The 21,582-nt window shown below is 43.5% G+C and overlaps 1 protein-coding gene across 7 annotated transcripts in view; it reads right to left on the bottom strand.

Moving 5' to 3' along the window:
* The window catches only part of NBEA (neurobeachin), a 448,073-nt gene that overhangs the window by 317,741 nt on the left and 108,750 nt on the right, over nucleotides 1-21,582 (bottom strand). For all 7 annotated transcript variants that reach the window (XM_038761708.1, XM_038761703.1, XM_038761704.1 and 4 more), the window contains exons 17-24: nucleotides 20,830-20,922; nucleotides 19,408-19,516; nucleotides 14,677-14,758; nucleotides 13,915-14,038; nucleotides 13,084-13,276; nucleotides 9,838-10,854; nucleotides 5,873-6,090; nucleotides 1,865-2,018 (exon numbers count right to left, since the gene is read on the bottom strand). In XM_038761708.1, the coding sequence (XP_038617636.1) occupies nucleotides 1,865-2,018; nucleotides 5,873-6,090; nucleotides 9,838-10,854; nucleotides 13,084-13,276; nucleotides 13,915-14,038; nucleotides 14,677-14,758; nucleotides 19,408-19,516; nucleotides 20,830-20,922 (1,990 nt within the window). The remainder of the gene's footprint in view (nucleotides 1-1,864; nucleotides 2,019-5,872; nucleotides 6,091-9,837; nucleotides 10,855-13,083; nucleotides 13,277-13,914; nucleotides 14,039-14,676; nucleotides 14,759-19,407; nucleotides 19,517-20,829; nucleotides 20,923-21,582) is intronic.

Genomic DNA, 21,582 nt, shown 5'->3' with positions numbered 1-21,582 from the left:
CTCCCTCCCACCTAGACTGTGAGCCTGCTGTGGGAGAGGGACTGTTTCCAACCTGGTATCTTTGTATCTACCTCAGCCCTTAGACCAGTGCCTGGCACATAGTAAGTGCTTATCAGATCCCGTAATAATCAATTAATTTATAGTGACGCAAAAAGGAAGTAAGAGAGGTGGGTCTGCCCTCAAGGTGTGTAAAATAATCCTTTTTGCTTGTATTTTGGCACCAGAATCCAAACAAACAAAGGAATGTTAACAGGTTAATGGCTGAGGGATTCCAAGAAACTAATTTTCCCTTATGAAAGGTATAACTTAGAGAAGCAGCGTGGCTCAGTGGAAAGAGCCCGGCCTTTGGAGTCAAGAGGTTGTGGGTTCAAATCCCGCCTCTGCCACTTGTCAGCTGCGAGACTTTGGCAGGTCACTTCACTTCTCTGGGCCTCAGTTCCCTCATCTGTAAAATGGGGGTGAAGACTGTGAGCCCCACGTGGGACAACCTGATTACCTTGTATCTCCCCCAGCGCTTAGGACAGTGCTTTGCACATAGTAAGCGCTTAACAAATACCAACATTATTATTATTATTATAACTAAAGCCTTCTCAGACTGAGCCCCTTCCTTCCTCTCCCCCTCACCCCCCTCTGTATCCCCCTCATCTTACCTCCTTCCCTTCCCCACAGCACCTGTATATATGTATATATGTTTGTACAGATTTATTACTCTATTTATTTATTTTACTTGTACATATCTATTCTATTTATTTCATTTTGTTAGTATGTTTGGTTTTGTTCTCCGTCTCCCCCTTTTAGACTGTGATCCCACTGTTGGGTAGGGACTATCTCTAGATGTTGCCAACTTTTTTTTTTTTTAATGGCATTTGTTAAGCACTTATTCTGTGCAAAGCACTGTTCTAAGCGCTGGGGGGGGCGGCGCACAAAGTGGTCAGGTTGTCCCACGTGGGGCTCACAGTCATCATCCCCATTTTACAGATGAGGTAACTGGGGCTCCAAGAATCAATCAATCAATCAATCGCATTTATTGAGCACTTACTGTGTGCAGAGCACTGTACTAAGCACTTGGGAAGTACAAGTTGGCAACATATAGAGACAGTCCCTACCCAACAGTGGGCTCACAGTGTAAAAGAAATAAAGTGGCGCTAACCCGTCCCTGGATGGGCTTGAACCAATATCATCATCATCAATTGTATTTATTGAGCGCTTACTGTGTGCAGAGCACTGTACTAAGCGCTTGGGAAGTACAAGTTGGCAACATATAGAGACAGTCCCTACCCAACAGTGGGTTCACAGTCTAAAAGAAATAAAGTGGCGCTAACCCGTCCCCGGGTGGGCCTGAACCATCATCATCATCATCATCATCAATCGTATTTATTGAGCACTTACTGTGTGCAGAGCACTGTACTAAGCACTTGGGAAGTACAAGTTTGCAACATAACCACCAACCTTTCAGTTAACAGCCGAACGCGCTAACCGATTGTGCCACAGAGACACAAGTGACTTGCCCAAGGTCACACAGCAGACATGTGGCGGAGCCGGGATTCGAACCCATGACCGCGGACTCCAAAGCCCAGGCTCTTTCCACTGAGCCACGCTGCTTCCCAAGCGCTTAGTCCGGGGCTCTTGCACACAGTAAGCGCTCGATAAATACGACTGACTGATTGATTGACTGACTGACTGATTGATCGATACCCCTTAAAGCATTTCTGAAGGTTGTCCTCCAGGTGCAGTTTTGAAATAGGACCACGAGATCGACTGACTGATTGAATGATTGATTGATTGATTGATCAATACCCCTTAAAGCATTTCTGAAGGTTTTCCTCTAGGTGCAGTTTTGAAATAGGGGAGGTGCTGTACTCACGGTGGGGGACGTGGCTGCAGAGAGTAAAGGCAAAATCCCTCCGCAAGCAATGATAATATTGTCCACCATCTGGGAAATCAGGTGAATTGTGTTGTGCACAAAAATGATGTTCTCATTGCTGTTGACAAAGTCCATCACAGACTTGGTGGAATGGCTGGAAAGAAAGAAAGAATACGTTCCCTCTCTGGAAAAAAGAAACACACTGAGACGCCGCGTGTTAAAAAAAAAATCGAGCCCAAAGGTTTGGCATTTCTGCTGGGTACATGCTTTGCGTAAAGTAAGCACTCAATCAATCAATCAATCGTATTTATTGAGCGCTTACTGTGTGCAGAGCACTGGACTAAGCGCTTGGGAAGTCCAAGCTGGCAACATATAGAGACAGTCCCTACCCAACAGGGGGCTCGCAGTCTAAAAGGGGGAGACAGAGAACAAAACCAAACGTACTAACAAAATAAAATAAATAGAATAGACATGCACAAATAAAATAAATGAATACATAGAGTAATCATCATCATCATCAATCGTATTTATTGAGCGCTTACTGTGGGCAGATCACTAGACTAAGCGCTTGGGAAGTACAAATTGGCAACATATAGAGACAGTCCCTACCCAACAGTGGGCTCACAGTCTAAAAGGGGGAGACGGAGAACAAAACCAAACATACTAACAAAATAAAATAAATAGAATAGATATGCACAAAGAAAATAAAATAAATAAATAGAGTAATGATCATCATCATCAACTGTATTTATTGAGCACTTACTGTGTGCAGAGCACTGGACTAAGCACTTGGGAAGTCCAAGTTGGCAACACATAGAGACAGTCCCTACCCAACAGTGGGCTCACAGTCTAAAAGGGGGAGATGGAGAACAAAACCAAACGTACTAACAAAATAAAATAAATAGAATAGATATGCACAAAGAAAATCGAGCCCGAAAGTTTTGCATTTCCGCCGGGTACGTCCGCTCGGCGCAGTGCTTTGCGTAAAGTAAGCACTCAATCAATCAATCGTATTTATTGAGCGCTTACTGTGTGCAGAGCACTGGACTAAGTGCTTGGGAAGTTGAAGCTGGCAACATAGAGAGACGGTCCCTACCCAACAGTGAGCTCACAGTCTAAAAGGGGGAGACGGAGAACAAAACCAAACGTACTATCAATCAATCAATCAATCAATCGTATTTATTGAGCGCTTACTATGTGCAGAGCACTGTACTAAGCGCTTGGGAAGTACAAATTGGCATCACATAGAGACAGTCCCTACCCGATAGTGGGCTCACAGTCTAAAAGGGGGAGACAGAGAACAGAACCAAACATACCAACAAAATAAAATAAGTAGGATAGAAATGTACAAGTAAAATAAATAAATAAATAAATAAACAGAGTAATAAATATGTACAACCATATATACATATATACAGGTGCTGTGGGGAGGGGAAGGCGGTAAGGCGGGGGGATGGAGAGGGGGACGAGGGGGAGAGGAAAGAAGGGGCTCAATCTGGGAAGGCCTCCTGGAGGAGGTGAGCTCTCAGCAGGGCCTTGAAGGGAGGAAGAGAGCTAGCTTGGCGGATGGGCAGAGGGAGGGCATTCCAGGCCCGGGGGATGACGTGGGCCGGGGGTCGATGGCGGGACAGGCGAGAGCGAGGTACAGTGAGGAGATTAGTACTAACAAAATAAATAGAATAGATATGCACAAATAAAATAAATAAATAAATAAATAAATAGAGTAATCATCATCATCATCAATTGCATTTATTGAGCGCTTACTGTGTGCAGAGCACTGTACTAAGCGCTTGGGAAGTCCAAGCTGGCAACATATAGAGACGGTCCCTACCCAACAGTGGGCTCACAGTCTAAAAGGGGGAGACGGAGAACAAAACCAAACATACTAACAAAATAAAATAAATAGAATAGATATGCACAAATAAAATAAATAAATAAATGAATACAGTAATAAATATGTACAGACATCTATACATATATACAGGTGCTGTGGGGAAGGGAAGGAGGTAAGATGGGGGGGATGGAGGGGGGATGAAGGGGAGAGGAAGGAAGGGGCTCAGTGTGGGAAGGCCTCCTGGAGGAGGTGAGCTCTCAGTAGGGCCTTGAAGGGAGGAAGAGAGCTAGCTCTCGATACATATGATTGATAAGGCCCACTGTCTAGTGGGTGGGGGTGCTCTATCAATGATACTATCAAGCGCTTACTGTGTGCTTACTTACTCTGTCTCCCCCTTTTAGACTGTGAGCCCACTGTTGGGTAGGGACTGTCTCCATATGTTGCCAACTTGTACTTCCCAAGCGCTTAGTACAGTGCTCTGCACACAGTAAGCGCTCAATAAATACGGATTGATTGATTGTGCAGACTGTGAGTCCCAATGGGACAACCTGATTGCGCTGGATTTACCCCAGCGCTTGGCATATAGTAAGCGCTTAACAAATGCAATTATTATTCTAGACTGTGAGCCCACTGTTGGGTAGGGACTGTCTCTATATGTTGCCAACTTGTACTTCCCAAGCGCTTAGTACAGTGCTCTGCACACAGTAAGTGCTCAATAAATACGATTGATTGATTGATTGACTGATTGCAGAGCACTGTGCTAAGCACTTTGGAGAGTACAACAATAAACAGACATAGTCCCTGCCCACAACGAGATTATGGTCTAGAAGCAGCGTGGCTCACTGGAAAGGGCACGGGCTTTGGAGTCAGGGGTCATGGGTTCGAATCCCCACTCTGCCTATTGTCAGCTGTGTGACTTTGGGCAAGTCACTTAATTTCTCTGTGCCTCAGTTCCCTCATCTGTAAAATGGGGATTAAGACTGTGAGCCCCCTGTGGGACAAACTTGTAACCTCCCCAGCGCTTACAACAGTGCTTTGCACATAGTAAGCGCTTAATAAATGCCATTATTATTATTATTATTATTAAGCATTTGGGAGTGATGGCAGACATGTCCCCTGCCACGAGAAGCTTACAGTCTACTGGGGGAAACAGACATGAAAATAAGTACACCCGGGTACTTTTAAGCCACACATGTCTGACAATAACATTCTTCCAAAATTTTAAGAATGTTAACAATTTAAAATAATCAAAATGTCAGCATGCCACTTCAATATATTAAATTTACAGTTGGGGACCAAAATACAGTAGTGACTATTCGGTATGTCATAGTGCATGACTGAAAATGTTGACCACACCCTTTCCAAAGCAAAATACAGGCTGATTTAGAAGTTACAGAATTATTCTTGCCCAGCGCTTAGTACACAGTAAGCATCTGGTTAACATTACTACGACTACTAACTTTTAAGACTATCAATTAAGAATCAAAGCTTTAAAAAACCAACTGGAGAAGGAAAAGTACATTTTCAAAAATACTTAAGTGAAGGAAGAAACAAAATGAAGGCAAAAGGAAAAAAGCTTGCAAGTGTTAAGCCTATCATTGTATATCACCTACATTCACTGTGTCGATGATCTTCCCAGTGCACAGCACGTGGTAAGTACTTGATATCACAATTATTAAATGAAATGACATTTTATTGTATTTGTTAGGTACTTACTAGGTTCCAGGCACTGTGTTAAGTGCTGGGGTAGATATAAGCTTATCAGGTTGGATACAGTCCATGTCCCACATGGGGCTCACAGTCAATCCCCATTTTACTGATGAGGGAACTGAGGCACGGAGATATCAAGCGCTTAGTACAGTGCTCTGCACACAGTAAGCGCTCAATAAATACGATTGATTGATTGATTAAGTGACTTAAGGTCACACAGCTGTCTAGTGGCGGAGCCAGAATTAGAACCCAGGACCTTCTGACTCTCAGGCCCGTTGTCTATCCAGTGAGCCAGGCTGCTTCAGCTGCTTCAAGAAAGACTTTCCAAAACCCCTACATCACATAAAACACAATAATCTGATCCACCAAATACATATCTGAGGCCATTTTCCCTGCCGTTTTTATGTTTAATGCTGACTGAGCGTAGCCCCTTTTTTCTTGTAAGGTCAAAAGAGGGTTTTTACCTTCTCCAAACATGAACATCCGTTTCTAAAGCGAAGAGTAAATCCGTGAGAAGCCGCTGGTGCATCGGAGACCATTTGAACTCAGGAATACGGAACATCGTCGTGCGGGGACCCGGACTGAACTGGCGCCTCTGCTCTTCCGTCATCGGCATGCCTCGAAATCCTAAATCAACTCGGAGGTCTCTATCTTGCTGGGTGATAGACCGACCCTGAACAGCCTAAGTGAAGGACAGCACAATTGGGCAGGAGAAATACTCATTTGACAAACAGAGCACGCACCCTGAGACGTCAAGGTCCTCTCCTCGGGCTCGGCGCAGTGCTTTGCATAAAGTAAGCACTCGATACATATGATTGAGAAGGCACACTGCCTAGTGGATGGGGGTGCTCTATCAATGATATAATCAAGCGCTTACTGTGGGCAGAGCACTGTGCTAGGCACTTTGGAGAGTACAATAAACAGACACATTCCCCGCCCACAACGAGATTACGGTCTAGAGGACTGCAGAGCACTAGGATAAGCATTTGGGAGTGAGGGTAGACGTGTCCCCCGCCACGAGAAGCTTACAGTCTACTGGGGGAGACGGACATGAAAATAAAATAGAGATGTATAGGTACATCAGTGCTGTGGAGCTGAGAAGGGAGGTGGTGAATAGCAAATGCTTAAAGGGTATACCTCTGTGAAGAAATATCACCAGAAATGCTTTAAAGGATTAAGCCACAGCAGCATTAATCACTACTTATCCCTGGCCAGCACAACCAAAATTTTCCCACTGCTGCCAGCTCTAGCCCAGAGAAGTTTTTCATTTTTTACTTTCTCCCCCACCCACCACAGACTGCCCTTCCTTCCCTTTCATTCATTCATTCATTCATTCATTCAATCGCATTTACTGAGCGCTTACTGTGTGCACAGCACTGTACTAAGCGCTTGGGAAGTACAGATTGGCGACATATAGAGATGGTCCCTACCCAACAACAGGCTCACGGTCTAGAAGGGGGAGACACACGACAAAAGAAAACATGTAGACAGGTATCAAGTCATCAAAATAAATAGAAATAAAGCTAGATGCACACCATTAACAAAATAAATAGAATAGTAAATATGTACAAGTAAAATAGAGTAATGAATCTGTACAAATATATATACAGGTGCTGTGGGGAGGGGAAGGAGGTAGGGCGGGGGAGATGGGGAGCAGGAGAGGAAAAAGGCCCTCCTCTAAATTTGATTTTCTGTAGCGTTCTGCCTATCGACCTCTTTTGACTCCCACTGTGGCAGCACTTCGAGGCCTCAAACTGCCCCCACCCCAACTCCCTGCTGGATCCACGCCCCCAACTGCTCCACACAAAACAACTTGTTCGGCCCCTCCGGCCCCGACTGCTGAACTGTTCTCTTCCAGCCCATGCCGGAAGGCTTGCTCTGGCCTCATCCTTAATAATAATAACAATAAAATAATAATAATAATAGCATTTATTAAGCGCTTACTATGTGCAAAGCACTGTTCTAAGCGCTGGGGAGGTTACAAGGTGATCGGGTTGTCCCACTGGGGACTCACAGTCTTAAACCCCATTTTCCAGATGAGGTAACTGAGGCACAGAGAAGTGACTTGCCCAAAGCCACACAGCTGAGCCAGATAGCTCAGAGAGGAGGAATGCCCAAGATTAGTGTCCCAGAGAGCGATTACCTAAGTCTCGACTTGTAGTCTGCACATGCCGCTTCCCTACATATTGCAGTCAAAAAATATACAGCGCTTGTCATTGGTGAACTGTTGTGTCACCCTGTTTCGGGAGGTCTTCCCTCATCAGAGAAGTAGCTGATGGGGAGGGGGCTTCACAGTCACAGTCTCTGGGTCAGTGTTGAGGCACAGGACTTTGGGCTGCCCTCTGAAAAAACACCATTGCCTGAATTAGCCCACCGCTGTTGCTCCGGTTGATTTCCAGCTCTGGTGTGACTAGTAATGTGAGGACAACACTATGTGGCTTGTTGCTGCCATTGTAGTTTCATGAAAAAGCATTCGGTAACTGGATAAAAACCTCTGCTCTTACAGTAAAAATAGATCATTTTGTGCCTGAAGCAGGAGCCTACTGTTTCTTTGGAGTACACTGTGCTAACAGTGATCTAATTCAAAGAAAGCAACTATCCTCCCAACGTGTTTTCCACAGCACCCAACTTCCAAGGTCACCTTGTCGCAAAGGCAGTTGTCAGTTGCCAAAAAGATGAGGACGAGTACTTTCAGTGGAAAGTCTCGCCTTTCACAAATTCTTGCTCAGAGGTCTAAATAGCATGTCCGATAAAAAGATAGCCAAAGAATAGTTACTCCACCGCTCCTGAAATGATGCTGTGTCCAAATGGTGTTAGTCACTCATCCATTCATTCAATCAATCGCATTTATTGAGCGCTTACTGTGTGCAGAGCACTGTATTACGCACTTGGAAAGTACAATTCGGCAACAGAGACAATCCCTACCCAACAAGGGGCTCACAGTCTAGAAGGGGGTAGACGGACATCGAAACAAGTAGACAGGCGGGTATGCGGCCGACTGGGTTATCTGCGGCCTGCCGGGCAGCTGGCACAGCAGAGAACAGAGAAAGACGCAACGGAAGATCTTGTCTGTTGCCTCTGCCAGCCGCTTGCCACCTTGAGCCCGTCTGGGCTCTCGGGGGCCCCGAGGGTCATTCTGAATGCTCAACCGTATCTTCCTCCTGCAGCTGCCACCTGCTGAAAGGAAGATCACCAGGGTGTTGAGTGTGAGAGAGTGTGTGTGTGTTTGTGAGAGAGAAAGAGAGACTGATTGGGGTGAGGGAGACAAAGTGTGTGGAAAAGAGGGTGATAGAAAGAGCGGGTAAGAAGGTAAGTCTCTATCTTCTATAGTCTGTCTATGCCCTTCATTCTGTGCCTGTCTTTCCTTTGCCTCTCATGTCACTTCCTGTCTTTTTCTCCCGTCCTTCCCTGACTTAATCTCTTCGATAATCTTGGACCACTCTCGCTACCCTCCAAAAAGCCCTGCCTATTTACCCCATGCCCGCAAAAACGAATAAAGTCCACTGTTGAAGGGTGAGGGCTCCAAAATCCACCCACAGCGTTTGATCCTCATGCATAATGAAAACTCGGACTATGGGAAACAGACTGTATTCTCCTCGGATCCTAGACGAACAATCTATACCTTCCCCTGCTCCTAAGGTTTGGATAAGACAACAAAAAAAATGCAGCAGAGGCATGCACCCACTAAAGGATTCTGGGCAGACAGCTGCCTGGATGATTCTTCCCAGGATGTCTTCCTTAGAGGAACATGCTTTAGATCTGGATGCTTGTTATCGCTGCCCTTAACTCAAACCTCAGCAACTACTCAATCCAGGATTGAGGAAAGGGCAGGGCCTGGTGCTCAACAAACCAAAACTGGAAATTCTGATTGGGAGTAGGATGAAGGGTGTAAATGAAAGAGTCTGTGCTAGTTACCAGTCCTACTTTCTAGCCGAAGTTCAGTAGCTCCTTTGGGAAATATAGAAGTGGTAGACGAGTAAGCAGGAGAAGATTATTCGGTTGTGTCAACAGGACCCGTTTCCCCAACTATTTCTAGGATTCATACTTGGAAATTCTGATTGGGAGTAGGATGAAGGGTGTAAATGAAAGAGTCTGTGCTAGTTACCAGTCCTACTTTCTAGCCGAAGTTCAGTAGCTCCTTTGGGAAATATAGAAGTGGTAGACGAGTAAGCAGGAGAAGATTACTCGGTTGTGTCAACAGGACCCGTTTCCCCAACTATTTCTAGGATTCATACTTGGAAATTCTGATTGGGAGTAGGATGAAGGGTGTAAATGAAAGAGTCTGTGCTAGTTACCAGTCCTACTTTCTAGCCGAAGTTCAGTAGCTCCTTTGGGAAATATAGAAGTGGTAGACGAGTAAGCAGGAGAAGATTATTCGGTTGTGTCAACGGGACCTGTTTCCCCAACTATTTCTAGGATTCATACTTACTTGAGTTGTAGTCGTCGTCTGGATCTTTCTAATTTCCTTCCCTGCTTCTTTACCGTCATCAGACCTCTCGGTATCTGACACGATACTTCCCGCCTCGATATTAGGAGCCGCTTTGGTTCCGGAAGACTCCGTTTCAAGGGCCGTAGCAGTCATTTCCGAGTACTCCAATCCCTTGCAAGAGGAAGACAGTTCTCTTTCAGAAATGCTACCCATTCCATCTGAAGTCGTGTGAATTTTAAACTCCTTGTCCTCCATTATGTTGGTCGTACAGGTTATATCTACATTACTCGTCATGTGAGCAAGGAGGCCCAGATCATCGCTAACCCCAAGATGCACTTGTGTCTCCTGCACGTTTGGAATAATGTGATTAGTAGAAAGTTCGGGTAGAAGTTTCTCCTCTTGGTTTGGTATTTTATCAAAGAGAAATGAGGTACTATTATTGGTAGGTTCATCTTTTTCATCGGCCAGTGTTATCAACGGGCCATTATCCTTTTCTTCACTTTTCTTAAGGATACCCACGCTTCCGTGTACATTGTTTTGGAGTTTCTCGACAGCAGCGCTATATACATTGTCCAGAAGAGATTCGACTTCCACGAGAGCACCGTTCTCCCCAGTCACCAGGGTTTCAGGTGATAAGTCCATATCGTCCAGCTTAACTTCCGTTGCTTCCACTTTTTCAGCTTTTATATCGACTAAGAGGTCGTGAACCTCCACGTGGACACCACCTCCTGGTCTATCTGCACGGCCAAGAACGTCATCAGATACTTTCGTTGCCATGAGCAAGTCTCTGTTATCCGTGCTCACGGGGTAATCGGTTTCGCTCTCCGGGCTTTGGCTCTGGGAAAGGTCGTCTATCTCACGGATTTCCATTCCACCCTTTGCTCCTGTTGTTTGAGATGAGAGACCTGAGATGGTGCTCACGTTCCCCTTCTTCCCCTTTTTAATGTTTTCCTCCTCTTGCCTTTGATATTCTTCATACATTTTGGCGAGATACTCCTTATGAGCCTCATAAGTAACCTAAAAAGTAGGACAGTTAAAGGTAAGAGCTTTCAGAGAGATTAGAGACATTCACAACGATTCACATGAGGCCAATAAAATGAGAGGATGGCCCTGAAAAAATCCCAGAGCATCTGAAAATTCCAATTCCCTCTTAGAACAATACAATCCTCAATGAGGAAAGTGCTTTGCTGGATTGCAGTAATGATGAAGAAAGGAATCAAAATTCAAAAACAGAACCTATAGCATAGGTGATAATAATAATAATAATAACAATGATGGCATTTGTTAAGCGCTTACTATGTGCAGAGCACTGTTCTAAGCACTGGGGGGGATACAAGGTGAACAAGTTGCCCCATGTGGGGCTCACAATCTTAATCCCCACTTTACAGATGAGGTAACTGAGGCTCAGAGAAGTTAAGTGACTTGCCCAAGGTCACACAGTAGTCATGTGGTGGAGTTGGGATTCGAACCCATGACCGCTGACTCCAAAGCCCGTGCTCTTTCCACTGACCCAGTAAGCAGGAGCATTGGGGTAGATACAGAATAAACACGTCAGATTCAGCACCTGTCCCATATGGGGCTTCCAGTCTAATAATAATAATAATGATGATGATGGCATTTGCTAAGCACTTACTAATGTGCCAGTCACTGCTCCAAGTAGTGGGTAGATACAAGGTAATCAGGTTGTCCCACATGGGGCTCACAGACTTAATCCCCATTTTCCAGATGAGGTAACTGAGGCATAGAGAAGGTAAGTGGCTTGCCCAACGTCACACAACAGGCAAGTGGCAGAACCGCAATTAGAACCCATATCTTCTGACTCCCAAGCCCGAGCTCTTTCCACTAAGGGCAAATCAATCAATCGCATTTATTGAGCGCTTACTGTGTGCACAGCACTGTACTAAGCGCTTGGGAAGTACAAGTTGGCAACATATAGAGACAGTCCCTACCTAACAGTGGGCTCCCAGTCTAAAAGGGGGAGACAAAGAACAAAACCAAACATACTAACAAAATAAAATAGAATAGATATGTACAAGTAAAATACATAAATAGAGTAATAAATATGTACAAACATATATACATATATACAGGTGCTGTGGGGAAGGGAAGGAGGTAAGATGGGGGGATGGAGAGGGGGGCGAGGGGGAGAGGAAGGAAGGGGCTCAGTCTGGGAAGGCCTCCTGGAGGAGGTGAGCTCTCAGGAGGGCCTTGAAGGGAGGAAGAGAGCTAGCTTGGCGGATGGGCAGAGGGAGGGCATTCCAGGCCCGGGGGATGACGTGGGCCGGGGGTTGATGGCGGGACAGGCGAGAACGAGGCACGGTGAGGAGATTAGCGGTAGAAGGAGGAAAGGCATTAAATAGTGAAGAGAAAAATATGTACTTGCACATGAGAACATAAATTAAGGTAGTCAATTCAATGACAAAATTAGAATTGACTACGTCTCATTGAGCACCGCAGCAATAAAGAACTCAAAACACTGAAACCTGTTGCAATAAACCTGCCATAAACTATGGTGGCCACAAGAGGGCACTATGCAACTGGGAATGGTTAAGTATTAAGTAACGTATCTAACATTCATTCATTCATTCAACCGTATTTATTCATTCCTTCATTCCTTCAATCGTATTTATTGAGCGCTTACTGTGTGCACAGCACTGTACTAAGCGCTTAGGAAGTACAAATTGGCAACATATAAAGATGGTCCCTACCCAACAACGGGCTCACGGTCTAGAAGGGGGAGACAGACGGCAAAAGAAAACATGTAGACGGGTATCAAGTCATCAAAATAAATAGAAATAAAGCTAGATGCACATCATTTACAAAATAAATAGAATAGTCAATATGTACAAGTAAAATAGAGTAATAAATCTGTACAAACATATATACAGGTGCTGTGGAGAGGGGAAGGAGGTAGGGTGGGGGAGATGGGGAGCAGGAGAGGAAAAAGGCCCCCCTCTAAATTTGATTTCCTGTAGCGTTCTGCCTATCATCATCAATCGTATTTATTGAGTTCTTACTATGTGCAGAGCACTGTACTAAGCGCTTGGGAAGTACAAATTTTGACTCCCACCGTGGCAGCACTTCGAGACCTCAAACTGCCCCCACCCTTATTGAGCGCTTACTGTGTGCAGACCACTGTACTAAGCGCTTGGGAAGTCCAAGTTGGCAACATATAGAGACGGTCCCTACCCAACAGCGGGCTCACAGTCTAGATACTTCAATAACTAATTCTAAACCAATAGATACCTTCGAGTGAGCTATTGAGAGTGTATCCACCCAGACACGCCAGCCTCCCCATTCATATTTTATTGCATGATATAGGAGAATCCGGAATATATTGTACACCATTTCCGTAATCTTCTGTTCCTCCGAGTTCTTGGGGTTAATGTAGCCAAGGGAGAACATCCAGTCCTGCCATACTGAACACTGCAGTAAACATCTATCAAGGAAAAAAAGGAATCACAAAACAGGAAAATAAAAGTTCAATAACTATTCATCCCAAGTTTTAGCTGACGATGCTATGAAAAACATGAAGATATCAAGTCCAGTTTTTCAGAGTACTCAAAAATCACAAATTCAGTTCTAATTAACCCACATTAGTAAATTATTCAGTTCAAACAATTTGCCCTTATCACACTGTGGCTAGAGACTGTTTCAAGTTGTGGTAATACGATATAAAATGAAATAATTTTAGAGAAGCAGCGTGGCTCAGTGAAAAGAGCACGGGCTTGAGAGTTAGAGGTCATGGGTTCTAATCCCCGCTCCGCCACTTGTCAGCTGTGTGGCTTTGGGCAAGTCACTTCACTTCTCTGTGCCTCAGTTCTCTCACCTGTAAAATGGAGATTAAGACTGTGAGCCCCACGTGGGACAACTGATCACCTTGTATCCCCCCAGCACTTAGAACAGTGCTTTGCACATAGTAAGTGCTTAACAAATACCGTTATTATGTCAAACTAACCTCAGTTTTCCAAGGAAAAGTCAGACAAAATAAAGAACGACACAAAATTAGGGAGAGAGAGAGTTAAAGTTAGTAAGGAACTAAGTCAAGTACTTTGTTCCAACCTTTGGTTTCCATACCTCCTGTTTTCACGGCTATTACTGAAAAGCTTTATCATGTCAGACAGAAATAAGCGACGAACTTCCATCAGTTCTGCACTTGGTGTGGAGTTTTTCAACAAGGTTGCAACCACCTTAAGGATCACTGGAAAGGTAGAAGTCATATGAAAATCCCAAATATCCAATCAACGGTATTTATTGAGAGCTTACTATGAGCAGAGCACTGTACTAAGCCCTTGGGAGAGTACACTGCAACAGAGTTGATAGCTTCTCTAATCAAAAGGAATTTACAGTCTGAAAAGGGGAGACAGACAGCAAAATAATTACAGGTAAGTACACATTTGCCGCAGGGCTGAGGGAGGGGTGAATGTCAAGTGCCGAAGAGTGCAGATACAAGTGCATGGGTGGTGCAGAAGGGAGAGAAACTACCGATTTTCATGAAGTCTACAAAATATTAATTACTTTGTCCTGTAACTGAGAAGCAGCAGAGCAAGAGCCTGGGAGTCAGAAGGTCATGAGTTCTAATCCAGACTCGGCCACTTGCCTGCTGTGTGACCTTGGGCATGTCTCTTCACTTCTCTGGGCCTCAGTTACCTCAGTTGCAATATGGGGATCGAGACTGTGAGCCCCACGTGGGGCAGAAACTGTGTCCAACCTGATTTGATTGTATCCACCCCAGCGCTTGGTATAGTGCCTGGCACACTGCAAATGCTTAAGTACTTTGATTATTATTTTTTTTAATAATACCTAGCTATAAGGAATGAACTATTACATCGCGCTTACTTGGATTCTGAATTTTCACCGAAGAGTCTGGCTCTGGATGCGGCTTGTGTACAACTTGTGTACACACTTGCTCTGTCAAAATCTGAAATACAAACAATTAAAAATTTCCTTAGCAACATCAATTTAGCAGTATTTAACACAAATGCAATCTTGACTAAGTCTTAAAACCTTTGTGCTTTAGAAAGAACAGTGCTTAGACATGGCTATTATTGTGAATGAACTAAAAGTGCCTATCTTAAGGGAGTAAATTCTTGAGTTTCAATTGAATTCCATCCTTTCTGCAATACTGTGCAAGTAACCTGCTCCTGAATGATGAGGCAAAATGCGCTATCCTTGACCACCTGGGTGGGAGGTTGGAATTTAGTATACAGGTGGACATGTGCTTATATATGTACACAAAGACAAACACAGAATATTGATTGAAGTATCAGAGGACAGGGTACAAAACTAGACAATCGTTGCAATCTAAGTTCAAAATAAAAGCATCACTTAGGCATATCAAGTCTAATGACGGGCGTCACACACTTCAGCTTGACAGTGAAGTCTAAAAATATTGAACAAATTCCGCCAATTCAAGAAATACCAAGAGATTTTATAATTAGCTATAAGATTTTAGATAAGGTAGAACCAAAGCATTGGGAGGCTATGTATTTAATTTACTATGCACATTAAGATGGTAACTAAAACAAACATCCGCCTCAAAATCTGGGATTCCAGGAGTCCCTGAAAAGGCCCAAAAGAAAACAGCTTCCAAGTAATTTTAAATATAATGCTCCACATATTAGGGAGTAAGAGTAACTGTACCAAGTAAACCTACCTTGCCACATCAGAAGTAAAGGAAGGACCTATTTAGCCTGGCTTTCTAGCAAAACTGAAAAGAAACCTGAACTACAGTGCCAACTAACTAGTCTGTCTAATGTATTTCCTGCTAATATAGTCTAAGCAAGAACTCTGCCAATTCCCACTCCTCACATAGGAGGTTTCAGATGACTCACTGACTGCTGCATATCCCTATCAACAGAAATTCTGACAAGCAACAAAAGAAAACAGAATTAATTATGAAATACAGTCTCCCCAAACAAGACAAGGGCGTCAGCTTGTGTGAAAACCTGCCAGATGGTGAAGGAAAGAATCCCAATAGGTGGGAAAGGATTCTCCCCTTAGGGAGCCAAAAAAGAACAGGGCGGAGGGAGGCTTCTCTTCCCGGTGCATCTGGAGAACAAATGGAAGAACGGAATTCTATTCATCTTTTATATGCTTTAAACTAACCAATCTAACTTTCAACATCAGACCCCAATTATCACACCAATCCGTGGCTTACTGGATGAGTAGCAACCTGGGAAGGAGAGGACCAGCATAAACAAATCCCAAATCTGCAACCTGCCTGCTGTGTAACCTTGGAGAGTGAGTTTCTCAGGGCTCCAAATTTCCTCACCTGTAAAACGGGGGATTCGATACCTGTTGTCCCTCCTACTCAAAACTGTGAATCCCATGTGGGACTCACAGAATTATCACCTGACTGTTTTATATCTACCCCAGCGTTTAATACAGAGCTTGGAACATAGTAAGCACTTAAATACCACAATTCCTATTGTTACCTATGTCCTCTCCTTTACAATTTGCCATGCCATCTTCCACCCAGTCTTCAAATACTTTTTAAAGCTCACGACCCTCCAGCCTACCTCAACCCTCAACTACCATAGTCATTTCACCCCGAAGCCCTTGCGATGTATTACACATTTAGAACTTTATGTTTATTTTTATTTATGCTTTGGCTCTCTGGTCTATTTGCTGGTGACCTCCATTAGATTTTAAATTCCTCCCTCTAGTCTGTAAACTCGTCTTGGGCAGGGAACATGTCTACCAACTCTGCTATATTGTACTCTCCCAAGTGCTTAATACAGTGCACTGCACACACCAAGTGCTCAATAAATACCATTGATTGGGTAGAACAGTATCTTAATTTCGCTTCAGCAGTCCACCATCTCTGAGACTCGGCAGGAGATGGCATGTACTCAGCAGTTTATGAAGTAAATTGTTTAAGGATCAAGTGATAACATCCACATTCATTAAATTGGTTGAAGATGGTAAACACAAGGGGAGACCTAGAAAGGTTAAGGATTCTAACTGAATCATGGCTAAGAGAGAGACTGATTTCCCTTGCCTAGGTGAAAATAGCAAAGAAGAAGAGTCAGGAACAGAACTGATTAAAGCACGGACAAATTCTGCCAAAGTGTCAAAATGAACTCACAACCTTTAAGATTCACTTTTTTTTTTTTTTAAAGAGGGTTTCTAGCCCATAGTATTTCCACTTGGTAATTGAAGGAAGATTGGGCTTCACAATAACCTGGGGAGTGCGGGAGGGAAAAATCTAGACTCTAATCAGAGTTTCCAGAGGTTGTAAGATCCTGCAATAATGACAAGGCACATAGGCCAGATGTACTTTACATTTAATCACCAGAAAAAACTTAATAGTGCCATACAATACAACTAATAGTTCTCAACACATAATATGAATTCGCTAAGTAAAAGACATAGCATCTGTTTTTAATAATTATTCTATCAGAAAAACTGCTCTGGAAAGAAATCCTTTCACCTAGCAAAAAAGCCTAAAAATACTTATCTCCTAGATAGGCTAAAAATAAATAATACAAAGATTCACAATTTCAGATATCATAAAACCTTAAGAGCTATTCTTTTTGAGATCCGACACACTCCATTCCACCCTGAAATTGTTCAAAAGACTTTTGGCACTCAAAAAAATAAGCACAACATAGTCCTTCTACCATTCAAATGCTAATTATCTTCGAGAACTTCACTTGCCCCGAATCTTCCCAGAGGAGATGAGAGATATTAAAACTAACTGCCAGAATGGGTGAGGCAAAGGCACAACGCATCGTGTTCATCTACGGTTAAACATTTGTTGTGAGCTACAGGCAGGGAAGGAACTCATTGCTTAGAGACAGTGAATTTCTGAGACTGGAGAAAACAAAGTCATTCCCAGGAGAGGGAACTCGGGGAAATGCAAAGACAGCCAAATATACTCAAGGAAAAAGAACTGTGGAGGCCCCTGAAGAGGAAAGGATGCTCTCAAAACCAATGCACAGGAGAGAAAATATGAAAACATGCTCATTGACTGGAGACCCTTTAGGATCACGTCCAATGAATTCAAAAATTGAAAGAAATCCCCAAATGCTAAACCCCACCCCCACAAAATCCAGTTATAAAGACAGAGCACCATCCTAAGGGAGACAAAAGGCACATCTCTTAACCATCTGCTTGTGCCATATTCTTGTGCCTCTGCCCTGCCCCAGTTATTGGTTAGGTGGAAACAGGACAGGAAGGGAAAAGAGGCATGCCTGATGGCACCACAGTCACGCTGTCAACAAAAGCTGCTGCCCTACATCCTTTCCTAGTTTGTTCCAGTCCACATTCCCCTACCCGGGGCCTGAACTGGGAGCTGGGATTTCAACCGGGTAGAGGAAGTGGAGGGTCCATATGATGCTCAGCTTGAGGCTCAAAGCAAAGAAAAAGAGCCTAGGGGGGTCAGGAGGACAAAAGAGGGCAGCGGGTTCAGAGTGTGGAAGGGGATCAGGAAAATAATTGCCAACGGGAGAATGGGATCAGGTTAAGGGGAAGAGGGAGTGGGGTGGTAATTGACTCAACTGAAGCCACTGGATATAATAATGTCAGGGGCAGAACTTACGAGTTTTGGAGTACATCAGCAAAAGTTTGAGCACGCACCCCCGGGTGAACATTTTGTAGGGTGCTAAGAACCACCGATATGCTTGCATAATAAACATCCTCCAATACCTGGCCCTATGCCAATCAATCAATGGCATTCATTCATTCAATCGTATTTATTGAGCGCTTACTGTGTGCAGAGCACTGTACTAAGCCCTTGGGAAGTACAAGTCGGCAACATATAGAGACGGTCCCTACCCAACAATGGGCTCACAGTCTAGAAGGGGGAAACAGACAACAAAACAAAACATGGGGACAGGTGTCAAGTCATCAGAATAAATAGAAATAAAGCTAGATGCACACCATTAACTTACTGTGTGCACAGCACTACTGTACTAAGCACTTGGGAGAGTCCAGAGTCAGAGAAACATTCCCTGCCCAAATAGAGCATACAGTCTAGAAGAAAAACCAAAACCTAGTTACAAAAAAAAAAAAAAATCGAGACAGAGAGATCCCTATCTTTTGGAATCTGTATTTTATTTGAAAGAGAGCATTACATTAACACAGCAAGCACAAAGGATGGCTTTTCATCTAAGTGAACTGGAGCAAGGGAGGTGTACTGAGATACTAAAACCGTATCAGTAAAGAGAAAAAAAGAGTAGAAAAGGACTAGGGGACGATGAAAGACATGTCAAGGGTTCACATTTTGTATACATTGCAAGCCAGTGCACATTTTAAAGGACTGTCTATTTTTAAGTTCCTTCACAGCATGTGATGCTACACTTAAGTGACATACCGCAGACTAAATGCAATAAAAATCTTAGAATTATCAAATTCCAAGAAATAAATATTTTGAATAAGAGGAACAATTAAAAACAGTGTCAACCAAGAAGCTTATACAACCTGTAGATAAAGAAAATAGTTTTTATTTGGGATCCTAATTCAATAAACTAAAATGTCTCACAGTAATTAATATTTCCCCCGTGTTCAAATATTTTAAGAAAATGACATTTTCATGATTTCCACATAGATTTACTTGTTTTCTACCTCATAGAGTGTGTTGTACGTGGTGACGGTCACAGTATTTGTGTGCAGCATCAGCCTCTCTCCGAGAAGGGTGAAGAGACTATGGGTGTGCATAATTTCAACTTTTCTCCTAGGGAGAAGACAAAATTCAGAATAGAACATTTGACTCTGATCATTTGAAGAATGAGACTGGGAAGCATTTTCGGTGGTCCGGCAACTCCACATTCTGGCAAGGTGAAGTCGAGAGCAATAATCCCCCATTAAGCCCTACTAACCAGCTTGGCCTAATTCTACAACTCTCCGCTGGTGAAGTCATAGTCAATTGAGCAAGTGTTTATTAAACCCCTAAGAATGTTCAGTACTGTGCTAGACAAATGAGGTACATTTTAAGAACAGACACAGTCCCTGTTCTTACAAAGCTTATAAACTATTAGGAGTGACAAGACAAATAAATACTACGTGCAAATACCCAGTTCTTATCATGATCCTCAAAGCCCTTCCCCCATTCAGACCCACCAAACCACGCTCTTCATCTTCAGAGCCGTCCCCAAAAGCCACCTCCAAAGGGACCCCGCTTTTCTGGTCCTACTACTACACCTGTCGCTCTTAGTATATATACGAAATATGGAGAAGCAGTGTGGCTCGGTGGCAAGAGCCCGGGCTTTGGAGTCAGTGGTCATGGGTTCAAATCCCGGCTCCGCCAATTGTCAGCTGCGTGACTTTGGGCGAGTCACTTAACTTCTCTGCGCCTCAGTTCCCTCATCTGTAAATTGGGGATTGACTGTGAGCCCCCGTGGGACAACCTGATCACCTTGTAACCTCCCCAGCGCTTAGAACAGTGCTTTGCACATAATAAGCGCATAATCAATGCCATTACTATTATTATTTCTTGGCCAAATTTAATGACATATTTACATACCTGATCTTCTACCTATTGGATGCTTGCAATATTCATCTGCTTGTCTCTCCCATCAGATTACTTGGTCCTTGAGCACAGGGACCATATAGTTTTCTTTTTGTTGTATGGTCAAAGGTGTCCAGTACAGTGCTCTACAAACAGTAGGCCCTCAATATACAAATGCTGATGGTGGTGCTTGTGAATGCATTACTGGGCTCAGAGGGATTGAAGTCTAGAACTCACAATTGGCTGTCCACACACCATTGGGGCCACCTGTACTACATGGAGCCCTTCACTGCCCAAACCAGCTTGTCTGCCCTATCTACCTGCTAATCCTCAGCAGGTTCTCTCTGTTCCTCCCAAACTCTTGTCTTCCATGTATTCACTCAATCAATCCAATTTATTGAGCACTTACTGTGTGCAGAGCACTGTACTAAGTGCTTCGGAGAGGACAAAACTACAATGAACAGACATATTCCCCGCCCACAACGAGCTTACAGTCATCCCATACTGCATAATTCACTGTGAACAAAGGGTGTACTTACTTGTGACCCAAATGTTTGAGAAAGTATCCCAGCACTTTCAGGGCCTGGACCCAAATACTTTCACTTTTGGAAGCCAACAATTTATAAATCACCCTTAAAATAAAGTAAAATACATGTTAACTTCAATTGCTTACTAATAAACAATTGCATTAGCTTCTTGCATCAGAGTAGCCAGGAAAAATATAAAAGCACATCTTATATGGGTTTCAAAAACTCATTAAAAAAGTCCAATTTTCCCAAAGCCTAAAACTTCCTAAGTGCAAATTTCATACTTTAAAAAGGTAAGCAACTCTTTTCCAACAAGAGGACCGTTTCTTGCATTGTTGCAAATTACGCTCACTGATTATTTTTCAGCAGGAACGAATGCTTCACTAAAACATACAAAAAGCAGATGAGATTAACGGCAATACTTGCTCTCCCTCATTTTTAGAGCATGTGCCCCATTTGTGGTAAGGACTACTCTCATAAGATTTTCTTTAACCTTCCCCAGAACTTTGCCCAGGGCTTTTGAACAGAATGAGCACTAAATACAGTGCATAATTATTATCAGAGCCACTTCCACGGACTCTGGAAAAAAAATATTTTCGAAAGTCATAGGGACTGCACCTATTTGAGCTACATAAACAACTTAGTGTAGGTGCAGTATAATGGAGCAGAGACAGGAGTTTGGGAAGGATCCTTGGCTTTTGAGAATTCATTTGGATCAAAGAAGAGGCAGAAGAATGACCTACCTTTCTTAATTTTATTTTCCAA

This window comes from Tachyglossus aculeatus, chromosome 20 (assembly GCF_015852505.1).
Source record: "Tachyglossus aculeatus isolate mTacAcu1 chromosome 20, mTacAcu1.pri, whole genome shotgun sequence".
In the NCBI taxonomy this organism is placed as follows: Eukaryota; Metazoa; Chordata; class Mammalia; order Monotremata; family Tachyglossidae; genus Tachyglossus; species Tachyglossus aculeatus.
This window is presented reverse-complemented; position numbering and strand designations above follow the sequence as displayed.